Source organism: Pteropus alecto, unplaced genomic scaffold, assembly GCF_000325575.1.
Source record: "Pteropus alecto unplaced genomic scaffold, ASM32557v1 scaffold124, whole genome shotgun sequence".
Taxonomy (NCBI): domain Eukaryota; kingdom Metazoa; phylum Chordata; class Mammalia; order Chiroptera; family Pteropodidae; genus Pteropus; species Pteropus alecto.
Window position 1 is genome coordinate 2,298,946 of NW_006435779.1, and position 19,233 is coordinate 2,318,178.

At 39.2% G+C, this 19,233-nt stretch overlaps 1 protein-coding gene and 1 long non-coding RNA gene across 3 annotated transcripts in view; one reads left to right on the forward strand and one right to left on the reverse strand.

The window, feature by feature from the left end:
* Positions 1–12,534, reverse strand: part of NAPB (NSF attachment protein beta) — a 37,663-nt gene extending 25,129 nt beyond the window's left edge. The window contains exon 1 of one of the 2 annotated variants that reach the window (XM_015588997.2): positions 12,385–12,534. Coding sequence is in view for 1 of the 2 variants with exons in the window: in XM_006911450.3 (XP_006911512.1) it covers positions 12,385–12,482 (98 nt within the window). In the remaining variant the exon portion in view is untranslated. The remainder of the gene's footprint in view (positions 1–12,384) is intronic. The other variant, XM_006911450.3, reaches the window with a different exon arrangement.
* LOC112479384 lies at positions 11,962–14,494 on the forward strand. The gene is made up of 2 exons (XR_003046174.1): positions 11,962–12,145; positions 12,393–14,494. It is a non-coding gene; the product is annotated as an uncharacterized LOC112479384 (long non-coding RNA).
* The last annotated feature ends 4,739 nt before the right edge of the window (positions 14,495–19,233 follow it).

Sequence of the window (19,233 nt, forward strand, 5' to 3'; positions counted from 1 at the left end):
CCAAAAAAAAAATCATCAGAATTGTATGGAAGCACAAAAATCCTCAAATTGCCAAAGCCATCCTGAGAAAAAAGAGCGAAACTAGAGGGATCATTCTGCCTGACTTCAAATTATACTACAAAGCGACAATATTCAAAACAGCATGGTATTGGGAGCAAAACAGACACACGGACCAGTGGAACAGAATCGGGAGTCCAGAAGTAAGCCCATATTTATATGGGCAAATAATTTTTGACAAAAGAGCCAAAAACATACAGTGGAGAAAGGAAAGCCTCTTCAATAAATGATGCTGGGAAAACTGGAAGGCCACCTGCAAAAGAGTGAAACTAGACTGTTGTCTATCACCACACACCAAAATTAACTCAAAATGGATTAAGGGCCTGAATATAAGACCTGAAACAATAAAGTGCATGAAAGAAAACGTAAGAGCTAAACTCAAGGACCTTGGACTTAAAGAGGATTTTATGAATTTGACCTCAAAGGTAAAGAAAGTAAAAGCTAAAATAAATGAAGGTGACTACACCAAACTAACAAGCTTCCACACAGCAAAAGAAACTATCAACAACGCCTCTGATAAGGGCCTAATATCCAAAATATACAAAGAACTCATACAACTCAATAACGACAATAACAACAACAAAAAAGCAAATGATCCAATCAAAAAACAGGCAGAGGACCTGAACAGACACTTCTCCCTATAGGACATACAAATGGCCGAGAAATATTTGAAAAGATGCTCAACATCGCTAGCTATTAGGGAAATGCAAATCAAATCCACAATGAGATACCATCTCACACCTATTAGAATAGCTATAATCAAGAGGACAAGTAATAACAAATGTTGGAGAGGATGCAGAGAGAAAGGAACCCTCACACACTACTGGTGGGACTGCAAATTGGTACAGCCACTATGGAAAACAGTATGGAGGTTCCTCAAAAAACTAAGACTTGATGTACCATATGATCCAGTAATCTCTCTACTGGGTATTTACCACAAAGATTCAAAAACCCATATTCGAAAAGATATTTGCACACTGATGTTCACAGCAGCATTCACAGTGGCTAGGACATGGAAGCAACCAAAGTGTCTTACAATAGATGATTGAATAAAGAAACGGTGGTACAGATATACAATGGAATATTACTGACACATCAGAAGAAAGGAAATACTGCCATTTGCAACAACCCGGATGGACCTCAAGATAATCAAGCTAAGCGAAATAAGTCAGACTAAAAAAGTTGAAAATCACATGATATCACTTATATATGGGATATTAACCTAAAAGCAACATATGAACAGAGACATATGGACTATAAGAGGGTAGGATGGGGGAAGAGGGTAAAGAGGATCAAATATATGATAACTGAAGGAAACTCGATTTTGGGTGGTAAACACACAATAGAATATACAGATGTCAAATTATAATGTACACCTGGAAATTATATAATTCTATTAACCAATATTACCCAAATAAACTTAATAATAAAGGAGAAAAAATAAAAGGCACTTAAATTTACAAAAAAAGAAAATAAAAAGGAAATAATCCATATATAGTTGCCATAGTGGGGCTTGATACAGAGTATGTACTTAAGCAAGATGATCATTATAATTACCTTCATGTATTGAAGGAATAAAATGCTTTAGCGGTATTTGCACATCATGCCTAATAAGGGATCTGTATCCAGAATATATAACGAACTTGTACAGCTCAATAATAAAAAGACTAATAACCCAATGAAAAATAAGTAAAAGATCTAAGTAGACATTTCTCCAAAGAATATATACAAATAGACAATAAGCACATGAGAAAATGCTCAACATCATTAGCCATCAGAAAAATACCAATCAAAACCACATATGAGACACTACTTCATTCCCACTGGGATGACCAGAATCAAAAACAGATAAGAACAAGTGTTAACAAGGACAAGGAGAAATTACAAACCTCATTTATCGCTGGTATGAATATAAAATAGTGTAGCCACTTTGGAAAACAGTTCTGCTGTTACTCAAAAGGTTAAACTCAGAGTTACAATGTGACCCAGCAATTCCACTCCTAGGTATACACACAAGAGAAATGAGACATAACGTCCACAAAAAAAAAATTTGTATACAAATGTTCACAAGTAGCATTATTCATTAATAGCCTAAAAGTAGAAACAACCCAAATGTCCATCAACTGATAAACTGACAAATAAAATGTGGTATATACACACAATAAAATATTATTAGACAATAAAAAGGAATGAAGTCTTGATACATGATACAACATGGATGAGCCTTGAAAACATTAAGTGAAAGAAGCCAATCATAAGAGAGCATATAATGTATGATTCCATTTACATATAAGTATAGAATAGGCAAATCCATAGAGACAGAAAACAGATTAGTGGTTGCCTAGAGTGGGATTGTTGGGGAATGAACAAACAAATAAATAGGAATGTAAGAGCATAGAATTTTTGGGGGGGATATTACGTTCTAAAATTGATTGTTGTAATGGCTGCACAGTTCTGTGACTATGACAAAAGTGAATGAATTCTACACTTTAAATGGGTAAATTTTATGGTATGTGAAATTGTTTATATATGTGAGTGAGTATATATTATATACACACATGTAAAAAACAAATAAACAAAATAACCTTTGGGGGCTATGTCACACAGCAAATGACAGAATGGCAACAAGGCACATCAAAAACGAAATATAAGAATAAGCAAAGCCTTCTCTCACAACTTCATGTTCCTTTTCTTCCACTTCAAATCAACATATTAAAAAAAATTAGCTAATTTCTACAATGAAAAATTCCTAACATGAGAAAGTCTTCAATCTTAGTCATAGCTCCTTGGAGCTAACAAAGGCTTACCACTTTGTGTCTTGTTTTTCAAAAGTGTAACAGGAAGCTTTAACGGAAATTATAGTGCAATCATTCTTATTAAGAGTTTCTAAATAAAACTAGCTTAATTAAAATGTACTTTATCCTATTATTTTCAGAGACAGATTAAGCTAGGAATGATAGAACGCCTACATTATGCCAGGTTTTATGCTGGGTATTTCCAGATGTTATGTCATTTTCATTATTACAACAACCATGAAAGACACTGTATCCACTATACAGAAGAGAAATCTGTATCTGGAGGTCAATGGTTTGCCCAAAGTCATCCAGCCAAGGTCAGTGGTGGAGCAGACACCTGACTTCAAGTTTAGTGATCTTTATAAAAATATTAAATGAATCATGCTAGACTCAAGACTCTCACCTCTCCTAAAACAGAAGTATTCTTATTTCAAAAGTACTAGAGAAACTCACTTGTCATAAACAGAACATAATTTAAAACTTATGAAAAAATTTACTTTTGCAATTATTCCAAATGCCTACTATGTTTTATATGAACGAAAGTTAATTTTTATGTTTTAAGCCATTTCCCGTTGGCCTCAAGAATACTTGCAAGGCAGCGCTTGCGGTTGCAGCATTTACTGTGAGATAACCCACGGATTACAGTCCTAATCCTACCCACAAAGTTTGCATGAATTATCTCCTTTTATTATTATTTTCGCATCACCCTAGTATATCATAGTCTTTGAAAACAAATGACATCATTCTAGTTATAGCACTGTTTTTAGTAGTGGTATTTCTATTTATAAAATATAGTAATCTTTCATCACTGAAAATGTCAAATCCTAGAAAATACAGAATCACTACACATGATGTTAAATTAATGCTGGCAGCGAGCTGCACTTTTCTTTTTCTAAAAAGGAAATGGGTTAAGGACTAATATTCAGAATTCACATTCAAATAATTCAGTTGATTGCTATCCAGAGATCCCATAGTGAGGTAGAAGATCCTGGAAAACAGAAACAAGTTTCTGTGAGGAAATCTACATTATAAAGTGATACATGTACATGCACGACACTAACCTAACATTAAGAAAACTAAGTTGAGCCAAATTGACTATTTTTTGGTATTACGGTCTCCTTGAAGAAGAAAACACCTTTTCCAACATGAAAGAAAACTGACCAGCCTACATAAGAACTACCAGCACCAGCCCCATCACCACGCAGCCCCAGCTGACCCTTCCCTTATCCAACTATTCCAGGAGCAAAGTTGATTCCCTCCTCTTCTTGACTATGTTTATTCAAGAATTGCTCATTAAGATTAGTGTGTGCCAGAAAACATTAAGAAAAGAAAGTTCCTGCCCATGAGGATATCAGAATGCTGAGGGAAAACTATTAAACTTCAGGTCTAGAAAAAATCTGAGTGTCTGATCCTCCACCCCCACCTCATGTTCTACTGAGGAAGCTGGGCCAGAGCCACACGTTCCACCAGACACCAGTGAATAGTGGAGCTGCGTCTTGTGTCCAGCCCGCAAGTCCTTGCCTGTATTCACTATTTCATCCTGTTTATTTCTATATAGGTGTTTGGGGGTTGGGGGCGGGTATCAGCTTGGGAAGAGTATAGCCTATTATTTCAAAGAGCTCAGATGACATCTACATACAGACAAGTCATTTTTCTTTTAAAAACCAATTAATCCTCAAATAATCTAAAATCTTGGTTTTTCCTTGTGAAAATATAGAAAAGCTCATTTAAAATGGAGTCAGGAAGCCCTAAAGGGGGAACATGTCACCCATCTACCACTCTTTATAGCCTGAATAACCAGCAGAAAGAAAGAATAATTATTTTCACAAGGAAGGACATTAATCACATGGGAATTTATCTCCTACTTTTTTAAGAAAGAATAAGTTCCCTCCTAGCCCAGGAACAAAATACTAACCACTACCTGCAGTCAATGAAAAACCACCAAAAAGCTCAATCTTATTTTACTCCAATGAATTTGTTTGGAACGACCCCCCACAATTTCCTCCTAAAATTTAATCAAAGCAAGCCCTTCTCCTTTTTTCTCCAGATTGGTCTATGGTTTTGCCATAGCTTGCTTGTCCTAAATTGCAATTCTCTGATATTTCTGAATTAACCGATTTTGCTGGTAAAATAACTGGTTGTTTTATTTTTAAGTTCAACATTACCACCCAGCATAAGGATAAAAACTTTGCCACTAACAAAACTATGTTCCCCAAAACAACCAGAGGCAGAGGAAAACAATCCCATATTATTTAACTATTATTAAACAAACATTTACTTACGTGAAACTACATCATAAGTCTGAAATTCAAAACTCAGAATGGAAGAGCATGCAAGGGACCAGAGTATGCCACCCCAAAATATGCCACTTTGATATAAGGATTATTTTGAGCTGAAGGCAAATGAGAATCAACAGATGCAGAAAGACACCTTCTCAGAGCCTCGCCTATCTGACTAAAAGCAAAAACTTCTGAGAAATGAGGACTGACATAAATCCCCTCTTCTGGTGAAGATTTACAGCCGTGAAGAAAATGGAAACTTGGTGCCAGTGCCACCAAGATGGACCTGCACAAACAAACTTTATTCATTTGTTTCTCAGTGTGCTGTCCTTGGAAGCCAAAAACCTTTTGACTTTACACTGCTCTACAAATTTGTTATTTGTTAAGATGCTATATAAGCCTCAGTTCTAACCCCCCCGTATATGTTTAATAAACTTTTTTCTTGTTAATATGTATTTTGTTGGTCTAATTTGCAGGGCCCCAGCTGAAGAACCTAGGGGAACAGAGGAAAAGGTTAAGTTTTTCACCTCCTACGTGGACCAAAAAAAAAAAAAAAAAAAAGACGATGAACTTGTTTCAAATTCTAGAAGACGAAATCATCTTAGAAATGAAATTTTAGTTATAACATACCTGAGGGGAGAACAGATTCTACTGACACGGAGGAGAAAAAATGAAAACAGCCAAGAGAATTAAAATTAACTAAAGGAGGGAAAAGGGTCAGAGAAAAAGTGTTATAAAGGATAGGCAAAGAGCTGATATCCATGTAATTGGAGTCAGGGGGAAAAAATGAAACAATATTTAAAACTGCAATCTCAGAAAAATTTATGGAAGCAAAAGAAGACCTGAATCTAAATACTGAAAGGGCTTACCATGTACTGAGAAAACTGACCCAGAATGGTCTACTGTGAAACACTGCCTAGTAAAGACCTTCAATTTCATAAAGAAAGGAAATCTCTGGGTTTACAGGCAAAAAGGCAAAGTCACTTACAAAAGAAAGAACATTAGTAAGAACATTAGCAGTAGACTACAACAGCATCATATAAAACAAGACAACAGAGGAACAACATATTCCAAGAAATTCAAAGGAAAAAAAAAGTGTGAGCCAAAGGTTATATAGCCAGCCACGCCATCCATTAGGTACCACTGATAGAAGCAACAGCTTAAGGAATACCGCACTAGGAAACATCAGTTTAAAAAAACAGTGGTAGCAGTACTGAATATATTTTATTATAGATCTAAGACTAAAAAAAGTACAAACATGGGTAGAAAAATATGGAAACATTTGTTCTGATGAAGTCCAAATAAATGAACTCCCCCTCCCCTACACACACCCCCTGGAGAAAGGGAAAGTAGAACACCCTCACTGACTGGCACATGGGTAATGGTAATGGGTGTTTCTCAGAGCAGACAAACAAGTACTAGATGCCTAAGTAAGGAAATGAAGCTAAGGGTATTGAAAGAGATTCATAGTATAAAGGTAACCAGTAAAACAAAACTATAAAATTTCCTAAATAAAAAGCAAAGAAGAGATCACATGAAGAAAAATTACAAATAAAACATAATACATAATAAATATAAATACATAATACATATAACAAAGCAGGATGTCAGAATAAACAATCATGTATCTGTCATATCAATAATGTAAATGGACTGAAGATTTTTAGATTTGTTCACAAAACAAAACCCAACTCTGTGCTCAATAGGAGAGATACAACTAAAATAATGCTATTATGAAAGGCCAAAGATAAAGAGATGGTCAAAAGTATACCAAATATATCAACCAGCCTTTGTTAGATCTACTGCAACAACCACTGCCAAATCTCTTAAAGGCTTCTTTCTCTCTTGCTCACTTTACCTATTATTGTTGTCTGGCTATGACTCTGATGGTTCTTTCTCTATGGGTCATCTTTCTCTGTCCTGGAATGTAGCCCCTATCTGGAATGCACTCTTCTTACGACTGAAGGAAAAAAACCCACGGCAGAAGTTTGGGATGGCCACTGCAGCTTATGCTCAGATAGACTGAGCATCCCTTCCACTCTCATTCCTTTAGTCAGTCATTGGCCAAGAAAGATTCAATGCGGAGGGGAAATACACCACCCCCCACCTCGCCCCTAGAACTAGGCAGCACAGGTCACATGGTAACAGGTAGAATGTATAATCCACTTAGGAAATACAGTCCTAAAGCAGGCAAACAAGAAAGCAGGGATTGCTACCCTAGTATCAGTCAAGGTAGAATTTGGGCTCAAAAGTATCAAATGAGATAAAGAAATTCACTTCATACTGCTAAAGACGCAATGCGTAATGAAATTATATTGTGAGTATCTATATACCAAAACACAGTGGCCACCTTTATAAAGCAAAAACTACAAGAGATGCAAGCAGACAAATATACTTATAAAAGAAGATATCTATATATTCTTTTAGTTCAAAGCAAGTTAGTGGACAAAAAATAAACAGACGTGAAAGACCTAGACAACATAATCAATAACTAGATCTTAAGGATCCCTATCAAGTCATACGCTCTGATATAAGAAAATCCACTTTCTTCTCAAGGGCACATGGATCCTTAATGAACATCAAAAGCATCAAGAAAAAAGAGAAAAGGCACAAACACAAGAGAAAGAAGTGACAAGAGGGAAATAATTACTGAAATAATGAACATTTTTAAAAGTCATAAAAGACTACTTTACATTTCTGCAAATAAATTTTAAACCTGGATGAAATGATAATTTCCTAGGAAAATACAATTATCTAAAACTGACCTCGGTAAAGATCGAAAGTTTAAATATTACAAATTCCAGAGGGGGAAAAAATAAATTACCAAAGAAACACCCAGCCAAAAGCCCAAGATAGTTTTACTGTGAAAGTATTCTACTTGTGAACCCCCAAGAGAAACACATTTGCCAAAATGGACTCCTCATGGTTAACGGGGCCCAAATTCATAACCAGAGTCTAGTAGCTATTACTGACAGAGACCTCTCACACACTCCGCCTTTTGGGAAAAGCCACAGATTGAGCTTTCAACCTCCAGTACTATCTCCCTGCCTGTTTACACCACCAGAGTCAACCACTGCAGGGAAACTCTGGTTTTGTCTTTCAACCAATGGACTACCACATACCCCCCACAACCCCAAACAGAAAGACTTAAACTGTATACTGACCAATCAGAACTGCAACATTTAGACCAATCGAAACTGCACAATTTGGAAACCTCGTTTGCATAAAATTGGGAACTTGGGTGGGAACTTTTCCTACAAAAGACTGGCCTCCCCTATGTCTCGTTGGAGCACAATTTAGGTTGCTACCTGAATCTGTGTCTCCAGGACTGCAGCTCCTTTTGCTCGAATAAATGCTTTCTATTCTTTAGTACACTCTAAAAATTAATTTTGGTTTACATACTTAAACCTTCAAAAACCAAAGCACAGGGAAAAAGAAAAACTTCCGTATTCTTTTTATGAAGTACCTGTAACATTAATAGTTCAATATGATAAAGTCTATACACAAAAGAACTGTAAACAGAAGAATCAGAAATAAAATATTTAAAAACAAAATCAATAGCCCATTAAAAGAAATACGTTATAATCCAGAGCGTTTATTCAATGAATGCAAGGACAGTTCAGTATGAGGATATCTATTAATTAACATATTAATAACCAAGGAGAAAAACCGGGTTTAACGCCATAGATATTGACAAGGCCTTCAAAATACAACTCTTCATTCAACCCCTAATTAAAACAGGAATTGACAGATACCTCCTGACCATGAAAAAATATAAACTTGAATCCAAGAAAGTACTGGTCTATTAATTTGTTAGCTTTTAATTAAATTACTATTACTTGTAATAAGCTGTATTTAAATATGGATATGGCTAATGTTTTCAAATTCTTCTTACCAAGTTTCCTTATTGTGAACTCTAAGTATCAGTCACTGAAAATTCTGTGAAGGTACAAAAGCTTTATTGATTTTATCATCTAATCAAATGAATACAAAGTTGAAAGCATAAGAACATATTATAAAGTATCCTATAACTAGGATGACCCTGCATCTTGGTTGCACGGGCACTCTTGGTTTATATTCATTTTCTTGGCATCTCAAAAATATCCCAGTTTGAACAATATATCCATAGCCACTCTATAACCCACAGAAATAGGGAAATTTTTGAAAAAAATTTAAAGGTAGAGTTACAGGTTTAAATGTTATTTACATATAAAGGGCAATATTTAGAAATTGGGAATTAACCAAGTAAAATCAGTAAGAAAAAAATGCAAGGTCATGTAAGCTATGTTAAATTATTCATTTTTAGCAGAATCTATAGATACTGTCTAAAATTAGTAAGTCAGGACACAAAAGTATTCTAAAATCATTCAGAATTATAGTGGTAACCATTAGAAGAATTAAAAAGAAAGTTAAAAACAGTTATTTCTAGGGAGTAATATTTAGAAGAGGAAAAACTCAGGGAAAATTCTGCTTTTCAACTGAAACCCTCTGTACTCTGCATTTTTCTACCATATGTAGCTACTACATTTATAATAAACAGATATTTAAGTAAAATAAAGAAGAAAATGATATGAACTCCCCTTCATGTTGCTGCCTTTGCTCTACAAAACTAGACAAGAGCAAAAAAAAAAAAATCAGTATTAGCATTCATACATTAATTCTATCTACCAATATTCACTAAGTGTCTCCTGCATGCCACATGCTGGATGAGGTACTGTTTCATAATATAAGACAGACTCCCCAGGAGCTTACATTCTAGAGTCACATACCACCACTGGGTCCTCCCTACCTCTTATAAAAAAGCTTGCACCTCACAGGGCTCACAAGAATAAGAGAATGTATGGTGAACACTGCAAAAATGAAAACGGAAAAACTCAAGCTGGTAATAGTTTATTATTTGATATACATACTGTAACGTGACACTGCAATTTGAAAACCAAATGATTATAATTAAGAGTAATGTAGCTCTGTGCAGCCTAGTAAGCATTCCAACACCTCATTCAATTCTTACAATTCTGAAAAGTAGATTCTTTCCCTCTGCTCATTTGAAAGCTGAAAAAACAGAAGCTCCAGGTATGATTTACTTGGCCAGTCACCATATTAGTAAATGAGAGAACTAGAGCTATATTTATTATCACAGGTCATATGTAATGTTACATAATGTACAAAATAACTATCCAATATATGTTATTCTATTTCTTATATCAGTACATAAGAAATATACAAGAAACACACACACACACATACATATATACATGTATTTTTTTTTAAGCCGAGGCAACCTTTGGTTGACCACACACATTGCAAGGACCTTGTCAGCTTACGATCTCTTATTATTTATTTATTTATTTTTTTAATGCCTACAGCACCTGGTCTTCCTGGGTGTTCTCCCATCCAAGTACTAACCAGGCCCGACTTTGCTTAGCTTCTGAGATCAGACAGGATCAGGCCGTAGACCACATATATATTTCTTATACTATAATACTATACTACCTGTCTCTAAATCCGAGCTTAATTTTTTTTTAAAGTTCAATCTGCGTTTTAGTATGTACTGAAACTGAGGAAGACCTAAATGTTTTACAAATGGTATTTTCCTATGTGACCTGTCAATGAAATAGGTGATCAACTGTCAAGGTGAGAAAAGATATTTCCTTAAAAACAAAAAGGCTTTTCAAAATCTTTTTAGGATTACTGGCTCAAGATTTGGCCCAATTTCACAAAAACAATAGTGCAGCACCTCTTCACAAAAAGCAGTGTGTTCCCCTGAAACAAGCGTCAAATGCTATAATGCTTTTATCTTCTGCCTATTACAAATTCTTTTCCAGGGAAGGACATCCTGCCTGACTTGAAATATGCTGACATGAAATCATCTCCTGGTATGAGATGCTATGGCATTAAATTTTATCTGAATAAATTTTAAACACTTTCTGAATCAGAGAAAGGAGGTATTGTTTAGTGTTAACATCAAGTATTAGGCAATGCTCCTTATGTACTGTAGTAACTTTTAAAGGGGAACAAATGTACAAATTCATTGCTATATTTCAAACTACATATCACATGAGAAATTTAAAACCCAGCTGGGATAAATGCCCTCTGAGAGGTTCTTGAAGACAGGAACCCATATCTTCATATATCTTTGCATCCCATACTATTACAGGGCATTGCATTAAAACCAGCATTTAAGCACTTCCTGGAAATGTGTCAACAACGAGAAAACATTATAACCAAAAAAATGAAAGTGACAAAACAAGCAGATACCAAACTGAATTTGTACAGAAATAAAACCACGTCTAATAATGCAATGGTTAAGTATGGGCTACTTGTCTTTCTCAAGAATAAAAATATACTCTTGGTGTCGGTAGAGGATCTTTCATTTTCAAAAGGAAAAACCACCACCACGAAATTTCTGCTTCTCTCATCCTAAACAGCTGAATCATTCATATTCGACCGCCCATAATTATTCCAAAAACTGTCAGTGCAGAGTCTGCTTTTTGGGAAGTCCAAATTTAAGACCTTCCCTAGGAGAGAATGAAAGAATTACAGGAAATTAAAGGGATTCCCCAAAGACGCTGACTTATCCGTAATCAAACAGGAGGCCTTGCTATTACTACATCAATCTCTAGTGAAGGAAAAATATTATGCTGAGAAAAAGTATTCGTTTATCCAACGAATATTTATTAAACGTCCACTTGGCGCAAGGCAAGTGGACATATGAACGCTGGAATTCCGGCGCTGCAGCCCTCTGCTCTTCGCGGGGCCCAACGCCCAGCTGGACTCGCCCCAGACGCGCGAGCCAGCGGTCCCAGGACCCGCCTCCCCGGTCCTTCCGCTACTGCCCCGCCGCCTCACGCCGACCCGACACAGATCTCTCGAGCTCCGTGGGTTCAACCATGGTGAAATGAGCAAATCAGTCTCGCCAATGCTGTGAGGGCCTACGCACGCTCCGGGTGGCAGTCGACCGGGGAGGCCAAGGGACCCCCGTACCAACGCGAGGACAGCGCCGTGCCCGAGGGGGTAAGCATGGAGAGGGCAGTATGTGTGGCGGGGACGGTCTGGGGGCCCTGGAGAGTGCGTGGGAAATAAGGACCCTTGGGGCGCTCTGGGGTTTTAGAGATCGCACTGTGGGAAGGTCTGGGGTCCCTAGGGGATCTCTGGTGAGCTTTGGAAGGCCCCGAGGGAAGAGTGGGGACGGCTGGCCGGGAAGGGTACCCGGGACGGAGACTCCCTCAGGACACACGCGGTCTGACGCTTACCCAAACAGCCCTCGGAGGAAGGAGTGGGAGGCCTTGACTCGCTTCTCGGCCTCCGCCATCAGCTGGACTGCCTCACGCTCCTTCCCCGCGTTGTCCATGTCGCCAGCAGCCACCGCCACAGCCTCCTCAGCAGTGGACGCGCGCCTTCTGCGCCTTCGCTCTCCCCTCGCAAGGCGGGGAGCGCAGGAGCGGCGCGCGCGGCTTGCCGGGAGTGGTAGTGCGGGGCTCCGACTGGGCGGCGGTAATGCGCAGCGCGTCAACTACAGTTCCCAGCAGGGCTCAGAGCCGGGCGAGATGCGGACCCAACTGGTCGACTGCCAGAACCCGGGGTTTCAGGGTGGGCGCCCTAGGCCAAGGTGAACTTTAATCGTTTAAGTGTGCAGGAAACGGAAAATGGTCCGTGGCTTCTAGTAAAGATAACTTCAAACACTCAGCATCACGTTGGTTCAGGAATTCCTGCTCAGCATGACTGACACATGGCAATAGGATGGATGAGGAAACGGGCTAACAGAATGGAATGCTCAACCTACCGGCGAGTTCCGCAAGAGGGAATCTAATGCAGCCACAGAAAACAACTTCATGAACTGTGTAATACCCATCCATGCGCCCACCCACCAGCAACACCTGAGAGAGCCATTTTTATCTCCAGAGCAAGAAGTTTAAGAATGTATAATTTTCCCAAATATAATTCAGTTATTTTTTAGTTTCCTCATTTTGCAACCTTCTGTTGGTCCTCTCTTCCTTGGTTATAAGTGATATGTATAATCCACTTTTTATTGACAGAATTCTTTTCAATGAATGTTAGCCATTGAGCTCTCTTATCCTTTACATGATACTGGCCATAGGGGGTCGGTCTCCTGGGACACAATTCCCGCCTGCCAGGAAATCTAATTTCCTAGAAGTATCCATAGACAGATGCTACCCTGTGCCAAAGATTTCCAGGACTGCCCAGAGGGAGTTATTTTTTTAATATAAAGTCCAGACCATTCACATTTGGCAATGCTAAAGCAGAGGTGGTGAAGCATATATAAAAATTACTGCCAAATGAGAACTTGTGACAATTTTAAACTATTAATAAGTACACTGTGGGTACTGGCACACAAAATGTATCTTAGAAAATGTAGTCTGCCTTTACAGAACAAGGCAAGAAGGGCCAAACTCCTAGAAGGAAAGATAACTAAAGCAAACGTCAGTGTTCATGCATTGCAGGACACTCTAGAGATAGAAGGAAATCTCAGCTTTCCAGGCAGAGTTTATTTAGTATTACTATATGCATTATTCTAACTTAATTGCTTTTGGAGCAAGATGGGGGAAGAGGAGCAGGAATTGGAGGTGGTTGTAAATGCAGGAGTAAAGAGGAAAACTGAAAAGTGGACATAAGCGTTTGAAAAGCAGAGCAGTATATGGGGATATAATGAAAAGAGCCAACTCAAACTCTGAAGTGCAGCATCAGTTAATTAAAGCAGTTCCCAAACCTGGCTCAATGCCAAAACTAAAGGATGTTCAAGAAATACTGATTCCTAAGCCACTAGCTTTTTGTATCAGTATCTCCTAGAGTTGGGAAGTGTACATTTTAAAAAGATTCTCCACAACTATTCTAAAGCTTACAATTCTCGATTCTCAAATCTGTAGTCAGCTGTACAGGAGGTAGAATGGACTGCCTCCTCTAAACTAGTACTTGCAATTAAAATTTGTGAAGAGGAAATTTGAGTAATTTACATCAAAAAGCTAATCAGCCCTTTGTTCTGCTTCTGTAAATATGCTTGCTGTATGCAGGAGCTCATGCAAGAGCTCACTTGCACTTTACTCGACTTGTAGACTTGTAAATGTAACTGCCCCTGCCTTTTGTAGCACCTTGTACCTTGGCAGGTCCCGCTTCCTGTAACAATTTGTATTCGCTGTTTACCTATAACAACTCCCACCCTTCTCCAATGTTACTACTTGCAATTTGCATAGCAACTCCCACCATTTGTAATGGTTTGAGTTCAAACTGACTAATCAGCTTATGTAAAATCCTTGTATATAAGGAATGTTGCCACTGAGCACACTACCCAGATCTTCAGAACACTAGATCCTCTGGGAGCCCATGTAGTAAATCTGAGTTCTCCTATCTCTCTGAGTTACTGCTTGTTTTTTTGCTGGACTGGTTTTGAGAGTTTTACACAACAGTTGTAGGAGTTTAATGTTTCTGGGTATTACACCCATTCTCTTTTTTCTCACAGAGCACCTGTAGGCATTCCTACCCTTCCCCTAATCCACATCCAAGTGGGAGAAAAGCTCCAAACCTTAATTGTTGTCTAGAATGAGTGTTTCCTTCTCCTAGAGGCTAGGTGAGTGGAGGTGGCAGGGCAGAGGCACAGACCTTTCAGAGTGAGAACTGACTAGAGGAACAGATGAGCAATCCATGAAGGAAGAGACTTGCTCAGGATTTCTGAATAAGGAAATGAAAATGAAATGAAGCCAGATCATAGAATCTCCCTTTCTCAATCCCTAAAATAAATGGACAAAAAAGTGAAAAACTAGCAACTCTTTTCAGAGAATTAAGACAGAGGGAAATCTCCCTGTGCTGGATCAATCACTCATTCAGCCCCCCACCCTTTCCTCCCCAGCTCCACTTAATGTAGGGAGGAGGCAAGAGAATTAAAATGTTAATCAAACCACAATCAGAGACTGCAATAAGGTGATCAGCCTTGCAGCCAGGCCAGGACACCTTCAGAACAAAGGAAGATTTCTGCTGGATTACTAACAACCCATTCTCCATACCTGTGAAGGGAAAACAGGGACCAAGAGTCATTCCCTATGGCTAAAACCATGGAGAACCTGTGGATTAAAGCCTGGGAACTGCCAGCAGGCCTTTCATTCTGCATATCCTTACCTTTTCATGCTACTTACTCTTCCCTTCCTCACTGTATGTCCATATCAAAGGAAATGGGTTAACAAAGTCTTTTAAACAATAACTAACAGGAACTAAAGAATGATATATAAACTGAATTTCCTGAACACTTGGCCCCCTACTCACTGTCTTTCCATGTCTCTCTTGGTCCCTCTTACTCTCTGCTTCTGAGAGAAGATGACACTCTGTCTGTGGAGTGTTACCTCTTTTATAATAAACTCTCCTTTTGACTCTCACTTTGGCATGGGTGTTGAATTCTTTCTACACTCTCCGCCAAAGGACCCTCTTCTCTTGGAGCAGGGCTTGGTCTCCCCCACCAACTCAGGGAAGTTTGCCCTGTACTGCATCACACTCATACCCTTCTCTGTGCTGCCCCAGAACACGGGCCTGTGTGAACTCCATCTGTGGATCTCCCATGCCCTCTGAGTTCCTTCTGCATTTCGCCAACATGTTTCCCAGAGTGAGGTGGAGGGCAGACAAATACTGTAATCACGGTATTTGTTCCCCAGACCCTCTACAAGGGGGCTGGCCGAGGCTCCCTACTCCTAGATGACTCCTCTCATAACTTCTGGCCCTGGAGTGTGCTAGCATGAGGGCTTCTAGCTGCGGATGATGGTCCTGTGCCAGGAGTTCCTTTGCACTTACAGCACTGTAAATATCCCCTGTAAATAAACCCTCCTATTGCAAGTGTGCCTTTGTTTACTGGGCGGACCCTGACTGAAATGTTCTCTATCTCATTGTATGAGACTGGTATAACCTTGAAACCCAAACCAGAAAGGCTGGTATGATAAAGCACAATTTTGGGCCTGTCTCACTCATGAACGTGGGTACAAAAATTCTGAACAAAACTTTAGCAAATACACCATGAACAAAAATTTAGATGGTTATGGATATAAATGTGAAATGCTAAACTTAAAAACTTTTAGAAGGTTTAAATGAAAACATAGGAAATTAGTTTTATGACCTTGATTTACTAAATTAGATACCAAAACTGTAAATTATAAGAAAAAAATTAAAAAGATACATCCACTCTGTTAAAATTAAGAATTTTCCACCAACATAGCATAACTCAAATGAAAAGACAAAATCACAACCCAGAAAAATATATTTGCAGCACATATACCCCATAATAGTTATGATTAAGGATAAAGATATCCTACAATTCAGTGGAAGACAACCAAATAGAAAAAAGAGCAAAAGACTTGAAAACTTGAAGTTCACTACAAAGTCTTGGCCCTCTTCAGCTTTTACTCTTGATGCTTCTGGAGAATGTCCGCTCACAGGAAAAAAAAAAAAAAAAAAAGAAGAAGGATGGCAAGGTAAAATAAATGTAGGAAAGCAGCAGCCTGCATAACCCCTTTGCTTTTTATTTGCTTTCAAAATGAGACCTGAGGGTTTTTTAAAGGAAGTAGCCTGTTTAGGAGCTGGCAAACCAATCAGGTATCCTTGCTTTCCCAAAGATTTTATTACAGCCACTTTACTTTTTAGAAAGACCTACTTTCATACCCATTTTCACTAGCAGAAAGAAATCCAAAGAGAATTTTAGTTTTTATGAAAAAAAGGGAAAAGCTTTCGCTTTCGTTTTGCGTGAGCCATTATTATAGAGGCAATGTGCACAGTGAGCAGTGAGAGTGGCCTCACGAAGTTCCTTCCCCAAGAACTACACTCAGCATCTCAACATCAAGCGTTTGAACTGTCTGTGAGCATCTGTGCTTCATCTAGATTTATTTTGTGCATCTGTTAGCAAGATGTGTTCTAAGGTATCAGAAGCCTAAGAGCTCTTTAGGGTGTTACGCTTAGTATAAAACTACATCATTAAACATTTCAATTGTGGTGGATGAAAAAGGACATTGTTTGTACATTGAACTTGACTATATCCATCATTCATACTATTTACTCACGGAAAGAATCTTGAAAGCTGCCGCTTACTATTGGTTATGCTAGTTCAAAATGATCTCTTTTAGATGGTATCTAGGAAAGGATAAAGTGGAAAGTCTATTGCTTGAGTGGATTGGTGGGTGCAAAAGCATGTTGTGTATTTATTATATCATTCCTAAATCCTGCTTTTCACATGTTAGTGTTATTTTAGATTTTATGTATTGTTTGGTATGACTAGGTTATTTTGTGGTCTGGGAATGCTTCCAAATTTTTCCATATAAGTTAATGGTAATTGCTTCTTTGCTTTAGGCCATTTCAGCTTATGAAAGGTTTCATGGGAACACTAATTTCAGATAGCCAGAGGAAACCTGTATTGTATTATGGAAAACATCTGCAGAAAGGAGACCAAAGGCTGCATGAGGGCGATGGCCTGCCAACAAACCCCTCCGCTTTCAGTGTCCTTATCCATCACCAATCTCCAGCTGGGAGTCTTACACAGACAGTGAAAATGTTTGGACTCTTTGACATCTCTGACTTTCTGAGCTTCATGATTTCTCAGGTTCCTTAGTCTGGAAAGAAAAAATGTATACTGGCCTTTTGGGGCTAAGCCAGTCCAAACCATCTGTAGCACCACCTTGTCATTGTTGACATTCTGTGCCTGCTTCTGGCCTGCCGCCTGGGACCAGCAGGCATTTCCAGCCAAGATCAGCCATACCTTTCTGCTGCAGCCCCGGGGATGGGAGCCCAGGGTTGTAGTGAGGGCAGCTGTTAGTGGCTTGGGCAATGCACCCCTGTACCTCCCTTGGGAGAGCACTCAGGCAGGTTCCCAGACTGCAGATTGCTCCTTGATGGGCCAGCTTTGAAGGGTTTGTGGAAGCAGGCTGGGTCTCAGGTAAATTTGCTTTCTGCCTGGTCAGCAGCTAGTTCAGAGCAGAACTATTTAGGGGATAAAAAAGAGCTTATCAAATAGTGCTACTAAAAAAAAAAAAAAACCGCGCAGAGAATAACCCAACTGAGATCAGGTCTGTTGTTTACAAGGACTTATTTTTTCTCCTAGAATGAAGAGAAATGCACAATAGCATATGTAGGCTCATGAAAAGAAGGTCACACACTGACTCTTATGTCAGCTCCTGTGTGACACTGTCAGTGGTAATGGGAGTGGAGAGAGGGCAGGAGCGGGCAGTTTACAGGAAGTAGTCTCAAACCCCAGAACAGTTGCACCTGCTTCACCTCCATGGCAACTGGGGGAGGTTTCCCTTCTTATTGAAATAGCTGACACCATTGAGCCCTGGACACCAGATACTCTGTTGGGATCTTCTGTACTTTTTATAATTTAATCCTCACAATCCTCTGAGGTCTTTACTATTATATTGATTTTACAGATGAGGAAATTGAGACTCAGAAGGTGAAGCAACTGCCAAGCAACAGTGGAGAGACTACTTTACGTCTGGCCCCGCTGTTTAGTCCTCCCACCCTCATGGCAGCTCTAGGTTCCACAGCAAGACCAGGATTGACCAGACTAGATGTCTGGGCTCAGTCTGTCTGGGCAGGGGATGCTCTAACTAGCTACCTATCCTGGTACTTGCCTGGCATCCTAGGGCATGGAGTCCCACCTGCTGGGTGACTTTCGGGTCTTTTTCTGCTTTGAAGAGCAAGGACACCCCACTTCAGGTTTCCAATCAGAAGTATAACACGATGAACAATGGTTTTGACCAGATTGATGGGTGATCTGTACAAACCAGAGAAAGCTGGAGTCAAGGAGGAGCCTGAGAAGTTTATCTGGGGTGGGGAATGGGAAGCAATGACAAAGTAGGAGGAAGAGTGGATTAAAAACCACAGCCAAGAAATTCCTGGTCTCCAGATCCCTCAGCCCACACAAGCAGAACCTTACTGTCTACAGTGATAAGACACATCCTCCTTTTGTTTCCTGCTTATTTTCCTCTGGGAGCAGTCTGGCTGGTTAGCAACGAGCAAAACCAGGAAGGTGTCCAGCTTCTTGGGCACCCACCACCTCACTCACATACCACAAAGCCATGGGCTGGCCTAAGACAGATCCCATCTACTTGCCACCATGACTG